A 23,530-nucleotide genomic window follows, 5' to 3' on the forward strand; every position below is an offset into this window, starting at 1 on the left:
GAGAGGAAGAGAAGGAAGACATCGCAAGCTGCTAAGGTAGGTATGGTAGCTAACGTTATCAGAACAAACAAAGTGAAAATAAGACGGCTGGATTAAAGCAATGAGTCGCTAAAAGAAGAAGAGAGTCGTTGAGTGTTTAGATGTGGAAGATGTACAGCAGGTAATCAGCCGCTTGTACTAAAGAATATCACACAATTAGCTTGGCTTAGCTGTAGCTGAGACAAGTACGTTATCGGCTAACACACACACACGGTGGAACCGGAAGTGATGCAATACGCTTACCGTCGATGGTGCTCAACAACTTGACAGTCCAGAATGGTTTCTCCTTTCAGGCCTCAACCTGGAACCTGCATCCTGCAAGCTGAACCCAGCCACCTGGAACATGGAACCTGAAACCTGCAACCTGAACCCAGCCACCTGGAATATGGAACCTGCAACCTGAACCTGAACCTGAACCCAGCCACCTGGAACCTGGAACCTGAACCCAGCCACTGCAATTAGGAACATGGAACCTGAACCCTGCAATTTGGAACATGGAACCTGGAACCAGGAACCTTGAACATGGAATCTGAAACCTGGCATTGTGATCCTTTGAAGAACACGCAATACATACAATACAAGTTACAAGGCTACAGTACAGCACATTAAAAGTACGGTTCTGGTGGATTTGATTGAAGTCACTGAGCGACTGTACACAAGGTTACGCAGTGGAGGAGGGGCCAAACCATTTAGAATTTTATAAACCATGCACAAATTTAAAAATAGTCTAAAGTTCACAAAGCTCAGCAGGTTGTATTTCTCCAGTATCCTACAGTGATGAAAATCCAATGGCTTTTTGTCCAACGTTTTAAGAGTTTGTTTAAATAGGGAGTCCAGTGATCTTATGGTTGTTTCACCAGCCTGCCCCCAACATGTAATGCAAAATGATATATGGGAAAGGATCATGGCATGCATACACATCTTGGCAGCATCCAGAGAGAGACAGTTTCTGATATGTTTAAAATTAGCCAAATTGTAGTTTTAACCATTCTCTTTACATGTTTATTGCAGTTCAAATTTGTATCCAGTATCACGCCAAGATATTTAAGATCAGCAACAATTTCAATCCATTCACCTCTGATGAGAATATCAGCGTCAGGAGGTTGTGTCATAGTTTTGGTGAAAAACATACCTTTTGTCTTGTTGACATTTAGACTCAGACATGATTGATTAAGCCAGTGTGTGATCCTGTCCAATGCATTTGTTAGCTTGGCAGCTGCTAACTCAGGAGTTTTTGCGTGTGTGTAAACAAGTGTCATCTGCATACATTTGTAGTTCTACATCATGACACTGTTAAGGGAGCTCATTGATATATAAACTAAATAATAAGAGACCTGAAACTGACCCTTGTGGAACACCCATTGTACATTCCATGTTTCCGGAACGTGCATCACAAACTTAAACACATTGCACCCTGTTCGAAAAAAAAAAGATCCTCATTTTAATACATCACTTAATATATATATATATATAAATATAAAGACATCCATGCCAGTGCTTCAGAAGTTACATTTAGCGTTCCGATATTACAACATCATGATTGACTGTATCAAAAGCTTTACGCAATTCTAAAATTACAGCACCAACTACCTCCTTTGTCGAGCCTTGATTTAATTTGATCTATTAAGTACAAGGTAACAGTTTCTGTGGAATGTTTAGTTCTAAAGCCAAACTGCATACGATGTAGTCCAAAAGTGTAGTGTTAAGAAATGTCAGTTGTTGAATGACTACTTTCTCTGCAACCTTTGACAGTACTGTTCCGATAAGCATAAGCTTATCGGAACATGTCCAGTCATCAGAGAACGAGCTGTGCTTAATGGACAAATTAATTAAATGAGCAATGGGAGGTGGGAAATCTCACAAAGTGTCTTTCACAAACATGGTGTTAAATTGAAAAGCATCTCTACATTTGGAGCTTTTTAAAGAGCTTATGATTTTGTTCATTTGTGCCTCGTTGGTCTGTACCAGCTCGAAAATCGGACCTGAAGCATCTGTTGGAACAATTTCCAATTTCCCTTTTTGGAAAGGATTTTCCTAGCTCCCCTACAGACTCCAGAAAAAAAATATTAAAAACAGAAGCAACAGCAAGATGATCATTAATGAACTCTCCCTGTACTTTAAGTTTACAATCTCCTAAACAATGTGGGTCCATCCTTGTAAGTTGTTTCAGCCAAAACATCGTCAGAGGACAGTACATTGTCCCAGTTCAAGCTGTTAATTTCACTGGCAAATTCTTCTTGCTTAGCTTTAGGTATGCACTGAAGGATCTTTGTCTTACTTGCCCTATTCTTAAACCTATTTTTTGTCAGTGTTCTGGCAAATAGTGTACTGGATCGTTTGGCAATCCTTGTTGGGCCTTTTACTAATTGTTCTAGGTGAAATCTGTCAGTGATCATTTTTAGTTTTTTCCTCTTTGATTTATCTTCCCAGTTCATATTTAAATCATCCATAAGAATGAATTATTTCTTCAGATTGCACTCTTTCAAGACTTCTGTGAGTTGATCATAGAAAGTATCATATGCAGCAGGGGGCCTATAACTCTGAGGTAAGTTTCTCGATTTTACATAATTTCTTAAATTCACCATATAAGGTACATACCCATGTTTTACATCACAAATTGCAGAACAATCTCAGCTCTCTATATAATGAGGCACCATTGTCATAAGGCAAAATTGTAAAGAGAAAATATGACTAAAGCTGAAAAATGTAATCTCAATTTTTGGAAATTCTTCATATCTCTTGTGAAAACATAACTTTACTCAGGTGGTAGAACGGTTTTGGTGCTTGAAATAGGTTTAACAAAGGTCTTAAGTTCACAATAGCAGTGACATATATGAATACAATGGTAGATACATGTAAATAAATGTCTAAAACCAAATTTTGTATTATCGTTTTTTGAGTGATCTGTCACACCTTTCACCAAAATGATAAAAAATTGGACTGAGAAATGACTTCATACTGCAGATAAAGCTTCATGGGGTGTGTGCAAATGAAAAACAACAACAGTACCTTACCATTACAGCATTTTTTGTTTGCAAATAAAATGTTTTATAAATAAAAAATATATATATTTACACAATATACATGTTCAGAAATCCCCACCGGGCTGGTGGGGATGCTGTGCTAGAGGGGCTGCTGGTGGTGAATCCTCTCTGTAAAATACATGACTACTACTCAATACTAGTACTTCATACAGTTTAAACAGTTCAACAGGTGTGCATGTGCAGCTTAGCTGTGTACCTGGTGAGCAGTGTCCGGCTTGTCGTCAGTCTTCCACGACAGTGTAGGTGCTGGTGGCTGGAGCATGTTGTCCACTGCTACAGATGTGAATTCTCTCTGTTAAATAAATGGAGCCGGTATCTCCAAAACTAGGCATCTCATACAACAATTTAGATTGATAAATAGCAATAAAGGTAAGAGGAAAATATACTTTTGGGGTCTCTTCAATACTGAATCAATGTTTAGTCGCATGATATCAAATTCATCTGGCATGCAATAAAAACATTCTTTGTAAAGCTTCCGAGCGTATTTATAATTTTTTGTCGAGACTGTCAGAGAGGTGTTGGTTCACGTCTTTGGTGATGTCTGATTTTAAGATGTGTACTTTGGATTACATTGCATTACATTGCATGTTGCTTATTAGGGGCGGGGGAATAGAATCAGCATAGTATCGCGATATTTTGCGTGGCGATATTGGAAGCCAAGTATCGATCTTTTATTAAATCAATTATAAACGCTTTGCTCCTCGAATAATAAAATGAATTGCTTTTTCAGACCACCAGATGGCGCTCTGTTGTCTGGCTACTGATACTCTGGCGCTGCAAGCGGCCGTCATTCAGACCCATTTCCTCGCGTGAAATCCACCGAGCTGTGTGCGGCTACAGATAATATTATAAACCCAGACACGAGGGTGTTTGATGTTCTGACGTTTTGGGGATTTCCACAAGAAGTAGAAAGTATAAAGAGTGGTTATTTCCATGGTGAATGGCGGAAATGTAACTGTTTGCACGGAGATAAGCCCCGCTCCCTCTCCGGCGTGTCCAGCTCGACTGACACGACTATGTGACTGTAATGCAAACAGTTCAGTTTGTCAGCATTTATGATCAGTTTTTCACATTTTGCTGCAATAAAAATTATTGAAGTGAGATGGACAGACTGAAAACGTTGTCTTCTTAGATACAATATGTTGACAAAGTTTTCCTTTGGGGACAATTTGCGCTGGAAAAAGGGAATAAATCGCAATACTCAATATATCGCAGTATTGAATCGGGACTCAAGTATCATACTGAAATCGAATCGTGGGACCTCTGGTGATTCCCACCCCTATTTGCTTATACTATTCCGACGGTCAACCTGTCAAATTTAAGTGCTGCTAAAGTGCTACTACGGCGCTACTTTCCTTATTCAAGGTGTAGTCGAAAAAGATCTGTTTTTAGTTTGCGGCGGAAAATGTAGAGACTTTCTAAAATCCTTTCTAAATGTAGGAAATTAGTGTGGGATCTATCAATCTATTCTCGGAGCGCGTCATTACAGACTCCATGTCACTTGACTTTTTTCTTTGTTCCTTGAAGTATAACATTCTTTGCAGTTCATTAAACAGTTTTCAGATTTTTTTTATGTCCTCCAATTACAAAAAAAATCAATTCTAGGTTGTATAATGAATGTGTCTTACCAAACGCAGTATATTATTTGAGAAAGTAGTTTATTAGAGTAACACCAAACAGAAATATCAACAGCATAATGTTGCAACACATGTCATCCGCATGTATTTTATCTTTTTCTTTGCTTAGGAATTCACATGTCAATGCTTCTCTCTGGCCACTAGAGGGAGGAACTGAACCTTAAATCAAAATATAGTGATCGCTGTAAATAAAACAAGCGAAAGTGATTCATCCTGTTTTAAATTGCCATTGCTTTCTACCACAAAGACGCAGATATTGATGAAGAAATATGTCACAGGGAAACGGAACATGAAACTAGTTGTCGTGTAGATTCTACAGTTGTTGTCTTGTGAGTAGATGAGAGTACATAGAGATGAGTTCAAAGCTTCTGCAAAACTAGTAAGAGGACCTCGAGCTGAACTTTGACACTCACAAACAGACAGTGGTATTTATTCTATAGCCATGAAATAATAGGCCTGAGCCCAAATTGCATTCTTTGAAATAAAAAGGTTTAAAAAAACAGCTGTACCATTAAAACAACCTAGCTGAGGGGTTGGTGTATTTGTACTACATATGAACTGATGTGTGTGTGTGTGTGTGTGTGTGTGTGTGTGTGTCTCCAGAGCCCTTCACAGTGTACATGACGCTGCAGTCTTGTGTCTCACGTGATACGCCAACACAATCCACCTCAAGCCATGTTCAGTCATGTGATACAGAATTATGTTACTTCATCCCTTTTTTACTTTGGATTCCAATCAAGACCACAGTTAAAGAACAAGCTTCGCCGGTCAGGGTCGGAACCTCAGAGGATTAGTCAAACGAGTTGATGGTTTCTTAAAGAACGTTCTCCACCAGGTGGCAGATGTTGTTCACTGAAACGTGGCCTTCCTGCTCGGTTACTGCTGACCACCATGAACTTAAATGTTCTCCTGCATAGCTTGTATATGGGACGAGTGCACCCTGATGAGACCACACCAGGCCCTTTACATTACCATGCGGGGTCAGATCCCCCAGGGCATTATGAAAGGGATAAGAATACAGCATATGTTTGGGGTTTTTTCTCTGATTTGTTAATGATGAACTTCTCACAGTTCACATCCACAAAGGTAAATCAATTGTGACACCTCATGATAACTATGATAATGATAACTTTGTTTTGCATCAAAACACTGACAATCTTAATGTAGCCTTATTATAATTGTTGTTATTATTCAAATGTGGTATGTCTATGTGATATTTAATCACCTGGGGAATGTGTTAAACTAGAAATGAGTTTATGTTATGGAGATTATATTTGATAGTTTCCTGTGCACAGAGAGCCCTGAGCTAGCTGACCGGATATGATCTCTTCAAGGATTATTAAATATCAAACCCGCACAGACGGACATACACATGGCCTTTAGTACTAAAGCTTAGACATTGTGAACTCATATTTCTATTGTTGTATCAAACTCTTTTTGGATCATTAAAGGGAGTGCGTGCGCACCTTCCATCAGGCCGACATGGCACCAAGCATTTGACACGCGCATGGAGCAGCGATGCTCCTGCTGCGGGGGGTCGAGAGGACTCGGCTCCGTGTGGGCTGGCTGAGTGACGCGCCGGTAGGAGTGGGACTGCGCGGAGATAAAGAGGCAGCGGCAGTGAGAGCAGACCAGCGGAGCGAGAGGCGTCCCACAGCAGCACCCTGCCCGCAGCAGCAGCACCTTGCCCGCAGCAGCAGCACCCTGCCCGCAGCAGCAGCACCCTGCCCGCAGCAGCAGCACCCTGCCCGCAGCAGCAGCACCCTGCCCCGCAGCCTCTGAGCTCACCCAGCGGAGCAACATGGCTCATTAACCGGACAGCTCCGCGGCTTCCACGACCTGGACCTCCGAGTGGAGAGGAGCATTTAAAGAAGAGCTTTTATTGGTAAGTCTTCACTTTGTTTTTATTTTCAAAATGAAACAACTCATCACAGATCAGATTGCCGGGTTTAATTCATGTTAAAAGGAAGTCCACACTTTGATACTTCAAGGTTTAAAACTGAGAGCGGTGCAACAGGTTGTCTTTCACTTCTTAACGTCTTGGTTTCTCTACATATCAAATAAAGGAACAGATGCATCTAAAGAGATTTACTTCTGACAGAGGAATAGTTTTCTTCTCAGAAGATGTACTGTGTATGAATGAATGTAAAACATGTATTACTTTCTTTGTTTTACACACAAGTAAAATTAAAAAGAGTCTCCAGCTTTGATAATCAACAGCAGGTTATGAGCTAAATATAATAATAATAGTAATAATAAATATGACGGAAATCCCTCGACAGAACGCCGTCTGACTAAAGTGTAGTTTGAATTGTGATCCTAGTTATGAGCCTTGCACAATCAGCACAGACCGAAGACGAAGCTCTGCTCGTGCCAGGGTCAGGTCAGGGGTCAGGTCAGGGGTCAGGTCAGGGGTCGTGAGGCAGGTGTGACGGGCTGGAGGAGGCTGTTCATGTTAGTGTCGACTCAAAGCTGCGTTTACTCAGTGTTAGTGTAAGTCCTCGTCGAGTATTGCAGAATTTTAAAAGTGTATTAATGTGTTAAATGTGTAAGCGCCATAATGCAATTGTGCTAATGTTAACCCTATAAAAATGTATCAGAGGTTCACACGCCCTCTTAAATCATCAGACACAGGACAAAAAAAACGACTATTTTCCTCTAAAAAGGTAACGAAGTAACATAACATGGAACTAGTGAAGAAAGGTTTGATTCTTTATGAAACGTACAGAAGCATTCCACCACTGCTGTGGCTCATTGAACATTCCAGTTTATGCTTTAGTGTTTTGGACATGGCAGCTAAGCAACTTATGAAATTGTTTCTAGAATTAAAGAAAATGACTAACTTGAATTTAGAATAAAAAGGTTTGTACTGTAGCAGGCAGTCTGCAGCGTCTGCAGAGCCGTGACCTGCTGGTCTTCACCGTCAGGCTACTAATGCTTCAGTGAACTCCTAATGAAGGACGAGGAGGACTCGCATGTAGTCCACGTATCGCCCAACAGAGGACTGGAAGGCTCTTAAAACAGCCACTCTGTGTATGTCATTTAGCGCATCGACTTCATCAGGGCACTAGAACAAATACAAATCACATATAAAATCTGAGGCTGTGTGTTTTGGATGCTTCTGTAAGAGCAGTTGACACCGTGGATCATGGAAGGAGGTGTGTTCCTCCACCAGCCTGATCGCGTTTACACGGAGGTGTGAAGCAGCGCCTCAGCCTCACAACGAGGCTGAGGCGCTGCTTCTCAGTCTGGGCCAGAGCAGAGGGCCACATGGCTGTTGGGATCTAGAGGCCCCTAGTATGCAGACATCAAAGGGTTAAAGGTGAGGAGCCGCGCAGCAGCACAGCACTTATCTCCTCTAATGACCTCTGAGTATAAGTCAATTACTTCTGCGTCCTGATCAGAAAGGAGCGGCCCGCAGGGGGCCGTGGCTCCACTGCCCCTCATTAGACCGGTCAGCCTCCTACTTTACTCACTACGTTACCCAACTCCTTGTAGAGCCACTCTCTCTGTATGGCAACGCCACCTAATCTACAGGGCAACGTAATAATGATAATAATAATAATCTTCAATACACTTTATTGTATTAGTCTAAATATGTGTGAATTCAATTCAATTTATTTTGTATCGCCCAAAACCACAAATTCTCCTCAGAGGGCTTTACAAGGCGTCCCATCAGAGCAGGAATAGCAGCAGGTTGTTCTGGAACCGGATCCTCTTGAGGTCCCAGGTTCTCACACCCTGCCTCACTATTTATTCCCAGATTACTGTCTATTTCAGAAATGAAGTAGAGATGGCTGATTATAACATATTTAATCAATTGTTATTACAATTTATGTTATTATTATTATTATCAATATCATTTGAATGACTTATCTTTATCAATATGAAAACGGTGTTTCCCTTAAGTTTTCCCTGAATAGTTAAAATAGTAATAAAAAGCGTTCCATATTATCACGTCTCAATATGTGATCAGCTTTGAAAACTCAAAAAGTAAAGTCAATAAAACGTGAAAATGTATTTCAGTAAAGTCACTTCAAAGTAAAATGACTCATTTTGAAAAATGGGCCTTGTCACAGTGGCATTATGATTAAGCAATTTTTGTGAGTCACATTTTTATTGGTTTATTACAGGGGTACCAACTCTTTTTTTGACTCTATCATAATAATAATAATAATAATAATAATAATAATAATGATAATAATAGCTTTATTTATATGGCACTTTTCAAATACAAGTTACAAAGTAATCCAAAGACACAAAAATATATTGTAATCCATAGAAAGAGTTTATACATAAATAATGAAGAGGTGAATTACTAGAACACAGTAACAACAAGAGTCTGCCGGTGTTCCTCGTATGGTCGTCATCTTTCATAATCTTCATCTGAAAAACTACTCTAGTAGTGCAGTGGTGGAAGACTTAGTTTATTGTAATGTTTAATATGAGATAAATCACAGGTGTATCATATGCTTCGGATGATACAATACAAGTAGCTGTCATATCCAATGTTAAAGGAGTAAAAGGTGCCCTCTAAAATGTAGTGGAGTAAATGTATAGATTAGTTTAAAAAGTAATTCATACAGTACAAGCATTGTGAGGTGTGACTCCTGTCCAGCGCACACAGACTGTATTGTCTATTGTTATTCCTGGTTATTAAACCTGGTTTAACAGCTCACAGGTATTTCATCCACTCAAACCGCCCCGGGCGAGTTTCTGGGTCCAGGAACGCTGCCAGTTGTTTTGGGTTGACTTCTGCAGACACACACCACTAAGAAGTTCACACTGCACGGCTGACGAAGGCCGCAGCCAGACAGCGTGCAGTGTTGTGGTCCGGAGTCTGCTGGCCGTGGTGTGTTCAGGTGACGCACCACGAGATCCTCATCGCAGGAGAACACGCGGGAAACGACGCGGGCGTAGTCGTGCTTCTGAAGGCTGTCAGGCTGTCGGTGAGCACACGGCTCGCCTGACAGCCTGTTTCCACACGTCCGAACTGTTTCCACTGTGCAGATTAGTCACTGTGTTTTGTGCCATGTTTATTCATGCAGACTTCCAGCACCCTCTCACAACAACAACAAGTCCATATTTTAAACGCAAGCCCGAGCTCGGGCAGGCCGGCTCCGGGTGTGGGGCCCTCTGCAGGGCCCTCTGCAGGCCCTCTGCAGGGCTCTGCAGGGCCCTCTGCAGGCCTCTCTTTAGCTGTGGCTCCCTGACAAATCCAGATATTTAGCACGTCAGTGATCTGGAAGCGCTGCAGCCCATGCAGATTGGTCCAATTAAAAATAACTTTAAAGGACTATATGGGAGATTTTCATTTCCAGTAAAATAGTATAGGTATTTTTATCCAATCCACTCTTTTTAAACCAAATAAATACATGGATATAACTGCAGTGTTGAGAATAAAATATAGAATATAATTAGTATTAGTATTGCATTTCTATTATTTCGAGTAGAATAGTGACAGGAGGAGTGTGTGGTTTGTCCGGCTTCACTCAATTCCAAACTTCAGCCCTTTAAACCATTTTAATTCTCATTTTTCATTCTATTTTATCACATTTCATTATATAAAAAAAAAGCTTCCTGTTGACAGGTGTTGGAAATTAGCATCCGCTATATACACTCAACATAGTGCATCTGGTGTTTCCTTTGTCCATGTGTGCTAGGAATCCTAATGCCATTTGTCCACATCAAATAAAGTCAAAGTCAAGAGGTAGCTTTTACTTTTTTGGTATAAATAATGGAGGAGGTTGGGTTAATGATAAGTGTGTAAATGCCTCTAAATTTCATGCAGGTACTTGGAGTTTACATCCTGTTATAGACCTGCAACAATTGTTCGACTTGGTAACCCTAATCATGACTTTTCCCCAATAACCATGTCGTTATATCCAAATATTGCAGAAAGTAAGAATTTGGCAAAGGACTTAGACAAAGCTGATGTGTGCTTGCAACCAGGGCCGGAGTGGGGCCCCTTTTCAGCCCGGGAATTTCAGGCTCAAGACCGGCCCACTTTTTCCATGGTAGTGGAAATTGGATAAATGAAGCAACAGTTCAGCTCTTACTATCCTGTAGTTTTTTTGTATTAATTACATGGTCCAACAAATAATGTAAAGGTTAAATACAACAATAATAATCCACTTAAAATGAGAAGTTAACAAAAAATATTCCACTATTCCACAAGGATAGGTTGATAAATTAACAAAAGCAGAAATAAATAAATCAAACATTTGAAACGTATCCCACTTTTCAACAAAGAGGCATATTGAACTAATGTTTACAGTTCAACTCACAGTACAGTATACAGTTACATGGTGAACAGCACCAACAGCATCTACAGCGTCAGTAACCGCCTAAGCAGTGCACTGGTTTCAGCCACTGCATCTAGAACTGTGTCAATGCTTATAGACATGAGGATTTCCTTCTCTGTGCACATTAACATGAATGAGGCAGTAGGCCAGGTGTGTTGGAGTGAGACCTCATGGGGCCGTCATTGTCATCATCATTGTTCTGCATGAGTATTATATAGTGGTGATTTACTCCTTTACTACACACACTTCTGAGCAAACAATGCATACTGGTTCATCAAGTACTGTCATATCCTGCTCTTTCTTACAATATATAACTGTAATTCATAGTTTCCTCTGTTATCCTCTCTACCTGTCCCTGTAGTCATGGCCTCCTCATTGCAAATGTCGGGCTCATCATTTTCAGCAGGAGACTCTTATCTGCTGCTCCGAAGCTACAAAGAAACATTAAGAGTCATATTACTGCATACTTCAATATCAATATTATATATCAATATTTGCATCATATTTGCAAAGTCTACGGATCACCATATTTTGGGTGATATAAAAAGGCTAATATTTTAATTCAATTTAATGTTTTGCTTGGGAATAGGTTGACAACGCTACAACGATATCAATCAAGGCTACAACGTTAGCCGAATAGTTACGTTGCTAATCATTAGGCAAGTGGCAACTGGTAAAGAGAGACTCTTTACCAGTTGCCACTTGTGTTTGTCCTCTTGAAAATAAATCGGTAAGCTTGGCACATTTGGCAGCATCCTCCTCCAACGCCTTTCTTTTTTTCAGCCCTCCTGCCCTCTTCCCTTTGTCCATCCTCCCTGACGCGTATCGCTGCGGTCGGGCCGGCCCAGCTATCGGTAGCCTATCTGAGAAAACTTTTTGGAAAAGACGGGCTACGGACCGAACCAACTCTTTGGGAGGGGAGAACTTCCTCGCATGGTACAACCCATGCAGAGGCTGCGGTGTCAGAATGCGGAACGTGTGTAGCCCACTTTAAGAGAAGACGGACTAACGTGACAAATGTCAACAAATAAAATTCTCGACCGGCCCAGAAGTGAAGCGGCCCACCGGGAAAACTCCCGATTTTCCCAATTACCCACCCCGGGCCTGCTTGCAACCAACAGCTTCAATAAACTGGACTTGACTGGCTCCTGACAGAAGTGAGTGAGTGTGGTTTGGGGAAGCACGGGTCTTGGTAGGTAGGGGTGGGAAGTGAGTACAAACTTGTTTACAACTTGAATTGTGACATTAAAGTATTCAGTCTTTGTATGAAGTCAATCAGAGCATTAACTTGTCTCACAAGTGTTTTCTGTATATTATACCTTTTTGAAATTATTCAAATAGCCTTGTGGTTGAGGAGATAATCTGGATTTAGTATAAATGGTTTAATTGCAAACCATTCGCAATTTTTTAGAAAACACGGCTGAGGTTTAAAAAGTTAAGCAACGCAAACATACAGGTAAAACATATCATTTGTAGTTTTAGGGGTAGTTGCATTCCAGAACTATTTCCTAACAAACACTCCAGTCTTTAGCCACCTTGACTCCATGCTCACACACAGATTGATATCCATCTTCTCATCTCAAGGAAGCGAATCAGCATGTTTTCCAAAGAATTTATTTTAATTGAACAAACCTGTACTGATCTTCCTCTTCTGGAGTTGAAGCACTTAATCAGTTTCCACAGCTGAGAAAATGCAGTTTATAAAATGGATGCACTTCTACACAATGAGGGGAGACTATTCTTACCGTCTACCTGTCCACAGAGCAGCCTGGTCTCCTAACAGCACATCGGAAACCCAAAGGACTTACTTATTTTAAGACGAACTTGATCTTTTACTAAAGTTGGACAGGTAGTCTTTTTGCCTAAACCTGAATTTAAATTGAACCTACATTTGAATCCAGTTTTGCAATGGCAAAACACAATAGTGTTGATATGTAAATATATACAAATGTTGATATAAAGCATATTTTTGGTTCAGAAAAGAAATATAACATTTTATTTTGGCGACTGGGTTGCTAAATACCTGCCTAATTCCTCTCACACTTCATTGGTTTCTTGTATAAATGTAGTTGTTGTGTGTGTTAGGGCTGCACGATTATGGCCAAAATCATATTCACGATTAATTAGATCAATATTGAGATCACGATTATTTCTCATGACGATTCATTCATTTTAGGGACAACATATTTTTATTCTGCTTTCACGTTTAAATGAACAATACTGCTTCCACTTCCATTGTTGTGCTACATTCTGGCTAATATACAAATGTTTGCATCAGACTGGTCCTTATCACAGTGCATCTCGTAGAAGAAAAATATAAATAAAATAGTATAAACACTTTTTACTAATGTACACGTCTTTGCATCAAAATAAAACGTATACTGTGACATCCCTTTTTATTTCCCCCCAACGTTTTTCATACAGTGCAGGTAATGCCTGTTTGGAGAAATAATTGCGTGAGGGGATCCCGCATCTCTTGTCTAGTGTCTTGACCATTTTGCGGAAGCCTTCTCTGCTCACAGTATTTATTGGACTCGTGTCAGTGTGTCTTTGGGAGGTGGATGGATACGCTGCCGCGCTATGCAGGGTCGCTGTTATGGTTTTCTGGATTGACGTTGGACACAGACGGAGATACGTTAGCTTTAGCCTTAACACAGTGGTCGCCAACCCGTTGATCGCGATCTACCAGTCGATCTCAGGGACTTTCCCCGTCGCTCTCCAAAATAAAATAAAAATAAATTCAGAAATATGGATTTTCTTTTGATTTTCACCTGTTTCATACAGAAACGCCCCGCCAGCTCCTTATAAGGGCATGCAACTGACCAGACGTGAGCACACTTGATAGACTCCACAGGCAGCGCGAAAGCAACTCCAGTCATGTCAAAGCGAACTGCGGTCAACTCAGCAGACACTGAAATGTCATTGCACCTCTATCCTGACATTCACGGTAAACACATTCAAACGACACATATCGGGAGCGAGCGGGGTTTTTATGAAGTTAGCGGAAAGATCCATGTGACACAACATTCGGTTTTCAAAATAAGATATTGACAAATCGTAGCATATATGGAAATGAGATTAAATTAATTATATTCACATTAAGTAAAACATGTGACCTTCAACTAGTGCAGGCCTGGCCAACCCGCGGCTCTTTGCCTGGTTTCATGCAACTCTTACGTTCATATCGAAGTTTGTGTTTTTTTTTTTTTTTTAATCTGTCAAACTCAAGGCGCGACGGCTTGAAAGCCATGTAATCGCCGAGCCGTTTTCAGTCATTCGCAAACCCGTTTAAAAATAAATAAATCCTGTGCTTTTATTTTGAAGGGATTTTTGAATGCGGCAGAGTGCAGTTTATTCAATTTCAGTCATATTGATGTAATGTGCTGTAACTCTGTTTCGTTGTTCATTCTGGTCACATGACATCTATTCTTCTGTCCATCCTGGAGAGGGATCCTCCTCTGTTGCTCTATGAAGGTTCTTCCTGTTTCCCTGTGAAAGGGCTTTTACTATCTTTATTTGGGGAGTTGTTCCTGATCTGAGGCCCCGGGACAGGGTGTTATGTTACAGATTGCACATTTTAATTTGTGATTTTGGGCTATATAAAATAAACTGAACTGAATATTCACACACTCCTCAATGCTGCGTTCACAACACTTTACTTGCGTGAGTTTACACACCGGACTATTTGTGATAGTTCGCTTCATTCCCAACCTTTTTTTTATGTTATGTTCAAAAAGGCTGAAGTTATAACATTATTATGTGTGTTGTATTACCTTGTGTCCTTAAGATGCACTTTGGGGTTTTTAATTGAGTGTGAAAGGGAATATTTCTGTGTTTGGCATACTGTGACACTATCTCAGGTTCAAACTGCACCATATTTTCATTAAATCAATTTGAGAAGTTGAAAATGTTCCTCGCTTTGGTCGCTTGTCATTCAGGGTGATGGTGGGTCCTGCAGCCAGACCAGTTGACCCACCGCCCCAGACCACATGCATGTTCTTATTACAGTTATGTCCTTCTCAACTGTGACAAAAAAGCTTTGAACAAAGTTAATATAATAACGTGCGTTTAATCTTTGTTATTTTCATCTGTTTTAAGTTTGATCTTTGATAGAGTAATGTGGGTTTCTTAACCCTAAATTAAATGGATTTAATTTTTGGCTGACGGGGGGAGATCATGTGTGCCCATGTGTATGATGTGACTCTTTGCGGTAACACAGTAAAAAATGTGGCTCTCAGTCTCTGACTGGTTGGCCACCGTTGAACTAGTGAGTTAAAGAGAACATACAACTCAAATGTGTGTGAAATGTATTTATTTGATTTGAGGGTTAATGGAAAGATAATTAATGTAAATATATCTGACTGATATTTATGTGTTCAGGACATGCCTGATGCAAATAAAATATCTCAACTTTACCAATTCAGATATTTTACAAAGTAAAAACTGAACTGATTTCAAATAGATCATTTCTAACATTTTGCTAAAATTATGCTTCAATTCAAACGGTTGATAAATACAAGAATTGATAAATACAACAGTTAATATTGGTAGTCATCCAGCCTGCTCATTGGAAATGTGTTTTTTCTTGTTCATATGGTGTGCGGTTAACAAATAATTTCCTTTTTATGTTGCACTGAAATTAAGTCATTTAGTGTGTTCTTGGTCACATCAAATTGAAAGCTGGACAAAGTGTTTGCTTTCATTCAATTACAATTCGGCCAAATAAAAAGCCTCACGTTGTAAGTACAGTCTGGACAGTCTTTTTCTCTCAACGCCTCAATAGGTAGATCTTTCCAGTCACCGAGGCAGAGGTCAGAGATCTTGGGCTTCAAAAGGTCGGTGACCACTGCCTTAATGCATTCGTTGTACTGTGTTTTGTGGTGATTTTTCAGGTGGTTGAACAAGTTAGTTGTATTGCTATGCGGCGCAGACACAACTCTAACACACTCTGTGCACATGATTTGTTCTTGGTTAGCATCACTTGCCCTAAATCCCAAAAACTTCCAGACAACAGATTATGATCCTTTTCGAGGGACTAGCTCGTCGCCTTCTGCTCCTGGCATTTGATTTACCTTTCACACGACACCGTGACGTCTGCTCTCTCTTCTGTTGTCTGTCTCTCTACTTCTGCCAATACCGGGGTCGACTGCAGACAGAACTTTTTTTTAGACTGCCACTGCGGTGCGCGCGCATGACACCTCAGGGTGCGCCATGACACCTCCCATCTCGTTCTCCCCTGGTGGTTGGCTGACTGTTAGTTGAGGAAGCGCTTGATTTGATATGTAGCAGAGCAGCATTTTGAACGTCAATATCGCCGACGATCATGCTCATTTAATCGTGGCAGCCAAAATCGTGATCGCGATTAGAATTTGATTAATTGAGCAGCCCTAGTGTATGTGTACATTAGTGTTTTGCAGTAGAAACTTGTGATCAGACCCCCTGGTCATCTTAATTGCTCTCTTTTTTAAATTGGCTTAGTAAAAGTAAAGTAAGAGACATAATTCAATGGGACTTGGCTCAAAGTTGGCATCATTTCACCTGCTCATGTTTTCTCTCTATCAGAAGACCTGTTGGATTCCGTGTGGCAGCCATGGGCAGCAAGACTCTGCCAACACCAGTCCCTCTGCACCCGTCCCTCCAGCTAGCTAACTACGCCCTCCTCCAGAGCTCCACAGGCCTGCAGCTGCCAACGGATCATTTTCACAGCATCTACAGCTTCAGTGCGCTGCACGCTATCCACCTCCACCAGTGGACCCTCGGCTACCCACCGCTGGCCCTGCCCCGCTGCACCATCTCGAAGCTGCCTGCCCAATTCTCCTCCATGGCCTCCCTCCCCATGTTCCCTCACCTCCTGCAGTCCAAGCATGACTCAGCGGGACTGCTGCAGAGCTCCAAGAACAAGCCCCGCTTTGACTTTGCCAACCTGGCAGCTGCAGCCACTCAGGAGGATCATCTGAAGGCCGAAGACCTGAGCATGTCGGGTGCCTCCGCTGCTGCAGCAGCAGCAGCAGCACAGGCTCACCACCCGACTTCAGCCGGCCTTGGATGCCTCCTGGATGTTACCAAACTCTCCTCACCGGAGCGCAAGTCCAGCAGAGGCCGACTTCCCTCCAAGACCAAGAAAGAGTTTGTCTGCAAGTTCTGTGGCCGCCATTTTACCAAATCCTACAACCTTTTGATCCACGAGAGGACGCACACGGACGAGAGGCCATATACTTGTGATATCTGCCACAAGGCCTTCAGAAGACAGGACCATCTCCGGGACCACAGGTGAGATACGGGCCCACTTCATGTAGCAGTTGTCTAATTGTGGTTATAATAGGCAAGGTTTGAACTTTTCTCTCAAGCTTTATTCTTCAGTCTTCATACAACTTCTTGGCCATTAGCCCCTTTTTCATAATTAACCCCCTCGAGAAGCCACCTCTTCTAGAGTCAATTTTCCATCCAAATTTAGGCAAAAAATATGCCGCTCAGTGCTGGCTCACATCAAGCACTGAACTTTGTTCATGAGGTCAATGATGATATTTTAAAACAGGTAGCACCGTGTCTACACCGTGTCTACACTGTCTACACCGTGTCTACACTGTATCTACACTGTATCTACACTGTGTCTACACCGTGTCTACACTGTATCTACACTGTATCTACATTGTGTCTACACCGTGTCTACACCGTGTCTACACTGTATCTACATTGTGTCTACACCATGTCTACACCGTGTCTACACTGTATCTACAATGTATCTACACTGTGTCTACACTGTGTCTACACCGTGTCTACACTGTATCTACAATGTATCTACACTGTGTCTACACTGTGTCTACACCGTGTCTACACTGTATCTACACTGTATCTACACTGTGTCTACACCGTGTCTACACTGTGTCTACACCGTGTCTACACTGTCTACACTGTGTCTACACTGTATCTACACCGTGTCTACACTGTGTCTACACCGTGTCTACACTGTCTACACTGTGTCTACACTGTGTCTACACCGTGTCTACACCGTGTCTACACTGTCTACACTGTATCTACACCGTGTCTGCACTGTCTACACTGTATCTACACTGTGTCTACACCGTATCTATACCGTGTCTACACTGTGTCTACACTGTGTCTACACTGTGTCTACACTGTGTCTACACCGTGTCTACACTGTCTACACTGTCTACACTGTGTCTACACTGTGTCTACACCGTGTCTACACTGTCTACACTGTGTCTACACTGTGTCTACACCGTATCTACACTGTGTCTACACCGTGTCTACACCGTGTCTACACTGTATCTACACCGTGTCTACACCGTGTCTACACTGTATCTGCACTGTGTCTACACTGTATCTGCACTGTGTCTACACTGTATCTGCACTGTGTCTACACTGTATCTACAATGTATCTACACTGTCTACACTGTGTCTACACCGTGTCTACACTGTATCTACACTGTATCTACACTGTGTCTACACCGTGTCTACACTGTGTCTACACCGTGTCTACACTGTCTACACTGTGTCTACACTGTATCTACACCGTGTCTACACTGTGTCTACACCGTGTCTACACCGTGTCTACACTGTCTACACTGTGTCTACACCGTGTCTACACCGTGTCTACACTGTCTACACTGTATCTACACCGTGTCTGCACTGTCTACACTGTATCTACACTGTGTCTACACCGTATCTATACCGTGTCTACACTGTGTCTACACTGTCTACACTGTGTCTACACTGTGTCTACACTGTGTCTACACCGTGTCTACACTGTCTACACTGTGTCTACACTGTGTCTACACTGTGTCTACACCGTGTCTACACTGTCTACACTGTGTCTACACTGTGTCTACACCGTATCTACACTGTGTCTACACCGTGTCTACACCGTGTCTACACTGTATCTACACCGTGTCTACACCGTGTCTACACTGTATCTGCACTGTGTCTACACTGTATCTGCACTGTGTCTACACTGTATCTACACTGTGTCTACACTGTATCTACACTGTATCTACACCGTGTCTACACCGTGTCTACACCGTGTCTACACTGTGTCTACACTGTGTCTACACTGTGTCTACACCGTGTCTACACTGTGTCTACACTGTGTCTACACTGTATCTACACCGTGTCTACACTGTATCTACACTGTGTCTACACTGTGTCTACACCGTGTCTACACTGTATCTACACCGTGTCTACTCTGTGTCTACACCGTGTCTACACTGTGTCTACACTGTGTCTACACCGTGTCTACACTGTGTCTACACTGTGTCTACACTGTGTCTACACCGTGTCTACACTGTGTCTACACTGTGTCTACACTGTATCTACACCGTGTCTACACTGTATCTACACTGTGTCTACACTGTGTCTACACCGTGTCTACACTGTATCTACACCGTGTCTACTCTGTGTCTACACCGTGTCTACACTGTGTCTACACTGTGTCTACACCGTGTCTACACTGTGTCTACACTGTGTCTACACTGTGTCTACACCGTGTCTACACTGTGTCTACACTGTGTCTACACTGTATCTACACTGTGTCTACACTGTATCTACACCGTATCTACACTGTGTCTACACCATGTCTAGACTGTCTACATTGTGTCTACACCTTCTATCTTTTTGCAGCACTCAGAACATAATATACAGTCACTGCAGTTTCACGCATAAAACGGAAGGAAAAGACTAGAAGTGTAAAATAGTAGTACAAAATGGTAGATGGAGGAAGGTTTATATTGTTTAATGCTAATTGTGAAAAAAATACAATGAATCTACCAAATAGACTTCAACAATTTGCATTTAATTACCAGCATACCTAGATTGTCAAAGACAATTAATTATTTATGTCATCAATCAAAATGGTGTTAGCAGTAAATTTGGATCAGGGTCATTTTCATTAGGCAGAGCAGGTGTAGAAATATTGTACATTGTATCTTCTCAATCTAAAATCATTAATTTACATTAGATGATTTGACAAGATTAGTTCAAAGAAATGCTGTGAAATCCATGACATGTCACTTTAAAAGAGGTCACAATATGTAGAATGTGTTCAAATAACTGCAGTCAGATGTTCTGTGGCGGCTTCCTGCTGCTGAGCTGCTTTGTGCTGCATCAGTAACGCCACATGCACAGAAAAACAACAGACCCAAATCAAACCACTGATTTATTGTAATCAATTGACTTGGTTCTGACATTGGTGTAACATTGGCATTATGTTACCATATTCAGCTTTTTTGTACCGTTTTCTACGATTTAAGAATTACCAACTTTAGAATTTTGCTCTCACAAAATTGGCCCAATTGTCACACTGTAGTTCTTTCCCTTGAACTCGTCTGGCATTGATGAAAGAGTCTGTGTCAAGCGATGATGCAACTTCGATGGAAACAGTTCTTATAGCTAAACATTCAATTCAGTTTATTTTATATAGCCCAAAATCATAAATATAAATTTGCCTCGGAGGGCTTTACAATCTGTACAAATAACATAATAATAACCTTCAGGAGAGCAACAGAGGAGGATCCCTCTCCCCGGATGGACAGAAGCAATAGATGTCATGTGACAGAATGAACAACGTAACGGAGTTACAGCACAGAAATTATTCATATAATGAGTAGTAGGCATGGACCACGATCCAGATAGGAGGCAGGACCGGTTCCAGACAGCCATGATCCATGGAAACACAGAGGCTCCCTGAAAGAAGCAGAGTTAGTAGTGTGCATTTGAAGAGACATGAATTTATCCAGAAGAAGAGAAAGAAGAGGAGAAGACGAGAGAGGAGCTCAGTGTATCCTAAGATGTCCCCCAGCAGTCTAAGCCTATAGCAGCATATCTAGGGGCTGGACCAGGTAAACCTGAGCCAGCCCTAACTATAAACCTGAAACAGCCCTAACTATAAGCCTGAAACAGCCCTAACTATAAACCTGAAACAGCCCTAACTATAAGCCTGAAACAGCCCTAACTATAAACCTGAGCCAGCCCTAACTATAAGCCTGAAACAGCCCTAACTATAAACCTGAACCAGCCTTAACTATAAACCTGAACCAGCCCTAACTATAAGCCTGAAACAGCCTTAACTATAAACCTGAGCCAGCCTTAACTATAAGCCTGAAACAGCCTTAACTATAGACCTGAAACAGTCCTAACTATAAGCCTGAAACAGTCCTAACTATAAGCCTGAAACAGTCCTAACTATAAACCTGAAACAGCCCTAACTATAGACCTGAAACAGTCCTAACTATAAGCCTGAACCAGTCCTAACTATAAGCCTGAAACAGCCCTAACTATAAACCTGAAACAGTCCTAACTATAAGCCTGAAACAGCCCTAACTATAAACCTGAGCCAGCCCTAACTATAAGCCTGAAACAGCCTTAACTATAAACCTGAACCAGCCCTAACTATAAGCCTGAAACAGCCCTAACTATAAGCCTGAAACAGCCTTAACTATAAACCTGAACCAGCCTTAACTATAAGCCTGAAACAGCCTTAACTATAAACCTGAACCAGCCTTAACTATAAACCTGAAACAGCCCTAACTATAAGCCTGAAACAGTCCTAACTATAAGCCTGAAACAGCCCTAACTATAAGCCTGAAACAGCCCTAACTATAAGCCTGAAACAGCCCTAACTATAAACCTGAACCAGCCTTAACTATAAACCTGAACCAGCCCTAACTATAAGCCTGAAACAGTCCTAACTATAAGCCTGAAACAGCCCTAACTATAAACCTGAAACAGTCCTAACTATAAGCCTGAAACAGCCCTAACTATAAACCTGAAACAGTCCTAACTATAAGCCTGAAACAGCCCTAACTATAAACCTGAAACAGCCCTAACTATAAACCTGAAACAGTCCTAACTATAAGCCTGAAACAGCCCTAACTATAAACCTGAGCCAGCCCTAACTATAAGCCTGAAACAGCCCTAACTATAAACCTGAAACAGCCTTAACTATAAACCTGAACCAGCCCTAACTATAAGCCTGAAACAGCCCTAACTATAAACCTGAACCAGCCCTAACTATAAGCCTGAAACAGCCCTAACTATAAGCACCATCAAAGAGGAAAGTCTTAGGTCTGCTCTTAAATGAGGTGACCGTGTCTGCCCCCCGAACTGAAAATATGTGAAAATAACATCACACTCTCTTCCACGCTTCACTCTGAGGGATCCAAAAAAACGGACTTGGATATTGTGAAGGGAGGTTCATCAGGAGAGAGTCTGCATCTGCTGTTGTCCAGGAGTAGCATACACAGACATATCATCCATTTCATCTGTGTTGACTTATTGTAGCTATCAATTTTAAAAGTAGCTTGTTAACTGTGATGTGTTCAAAACAAATCCATCCGGAAGTCCACATATGTTTTATGCCGTTAGTTAAATGAAGAGTTACACGCTTAACTGGAGTGGATTGAATAAAGTAGGAACAGAAAACAATCGGAGCTGCGCTGCCCCTCTTTGCCTGAATCCAGACGTCGAAGTACATAAAGGGAAAGCACACACCTGCATATTACCAGAAGTGAAAGTAACCAAAAGAACATGAGCAGCATAAACAAATAGTAGGATAAACAACACAGGCTAAATACATATTTTGGCTATGTTACTTTCTGCACATATCCCACATATGCGTTCTCTGCGATTTCAGGAATTAAGTCATGTATAGTCTGCTGTCCCATGACATTGCTGCGGTCTAACTGTCACATAACCCTATTTGGGACTCTCTTTAGAGTTAAGAGTTGTGGCTAAAAAAAAAAAACTTACAAAAAACACTTAGATCAGGCATGAATCTCACCATTTTCTGGCTTATGTCCACACAAATGTAACTTCACTGCCTCCATTAAAGTGCACTTCCCATCGGCTTTCCCAGGATTTTCAGTGGGAAACATCCTCGAGTCTAGAGACAGTCTCAAACAGAGACAAACATGCACAAATGACTCCAAGCAATCTCTTATAATATGACTTTATTCTGGCTATAACACAAAACTTCCAGATCATTCTTTTTTCTAATACTGTATATTGAAGTCTCAATAGAAATGATGTTGTTGAATGTTCTGAAATCTGACATGATTCTTCTTAAATATTAACTGGCTGCTCTGTGTGTCCACCCTGCAGGTACATTCATTCCAAAGAAAAGCCCTTCAAATGTCAGGAGTGTGGGAAGGGCTTCTGTCAGTCCAGGACTCTGGCTGTCCACAAAACATTACACATGCAGGTCAAGGAACTGAAGCCAGCCAAGATCAAGTGATCAGTCTGCCTACAGGGACGGGACGGGGACACTGGAAAAACAGGACCAAAGACAATAAGACTCAAAACAACCAAAGACTTATTCATCTCAGCTGTTGGAGGCAGAGCTCTGCTTCTGTGGGAATACTCTTCAACGATGAACCATTTCACCAGCCAGCTCTTAAAGGAATAATGCAGGAATACTGTAGGCCTTAGTGGAGAAGTGTATGCTTAGTTATCAATTACTTTTTAATGGATGTGTGGAATACTTTGCTACGAA

General features: G+C 41.4%; 1 protein-coding gene across 1 annotated transcript; it reads left to right on the forward strand.

Annotated features, from left to right (window-relative positions):
- Positions 1-12,062: 12,062 nt before the first annotated feature.
- osr1 (odd-skipped related transcription factor 1) lies at positions 12,063-23,387 on the forward strand. Its single transcript, XM_079223265.1, has 3 exons — positions 12,063-12,182; positions 16,588-17,295; positions 23,140-23,387. The coding sequence occupies exons 2-3, from the start codon at positions 16,616-16,618 to the stop codon at positions 23,270-23,272; spliced, it is 813 nt and encodes a 270-aa protein (XP_079079391.1). The 5' UTR covers positions 12,063-12,182; positions 16,588-16,615; the 3' UTR covers positions 23,273-23,387.
- Positions 23,388-23,530: the final 143 nt, after the last annotated feature.

Source organism: Taurulus bubalis (assembly GCF_910589615.1).
Source record: "Taurulus bubalis genome assembly, chromosome: 1".
NCBI classification, from domain to species: Eukaryota; Metazoa; Chordata; class Actinopteri; order Perciformes; family Cottidae; genus Taurulus; species Taurulus bubalis.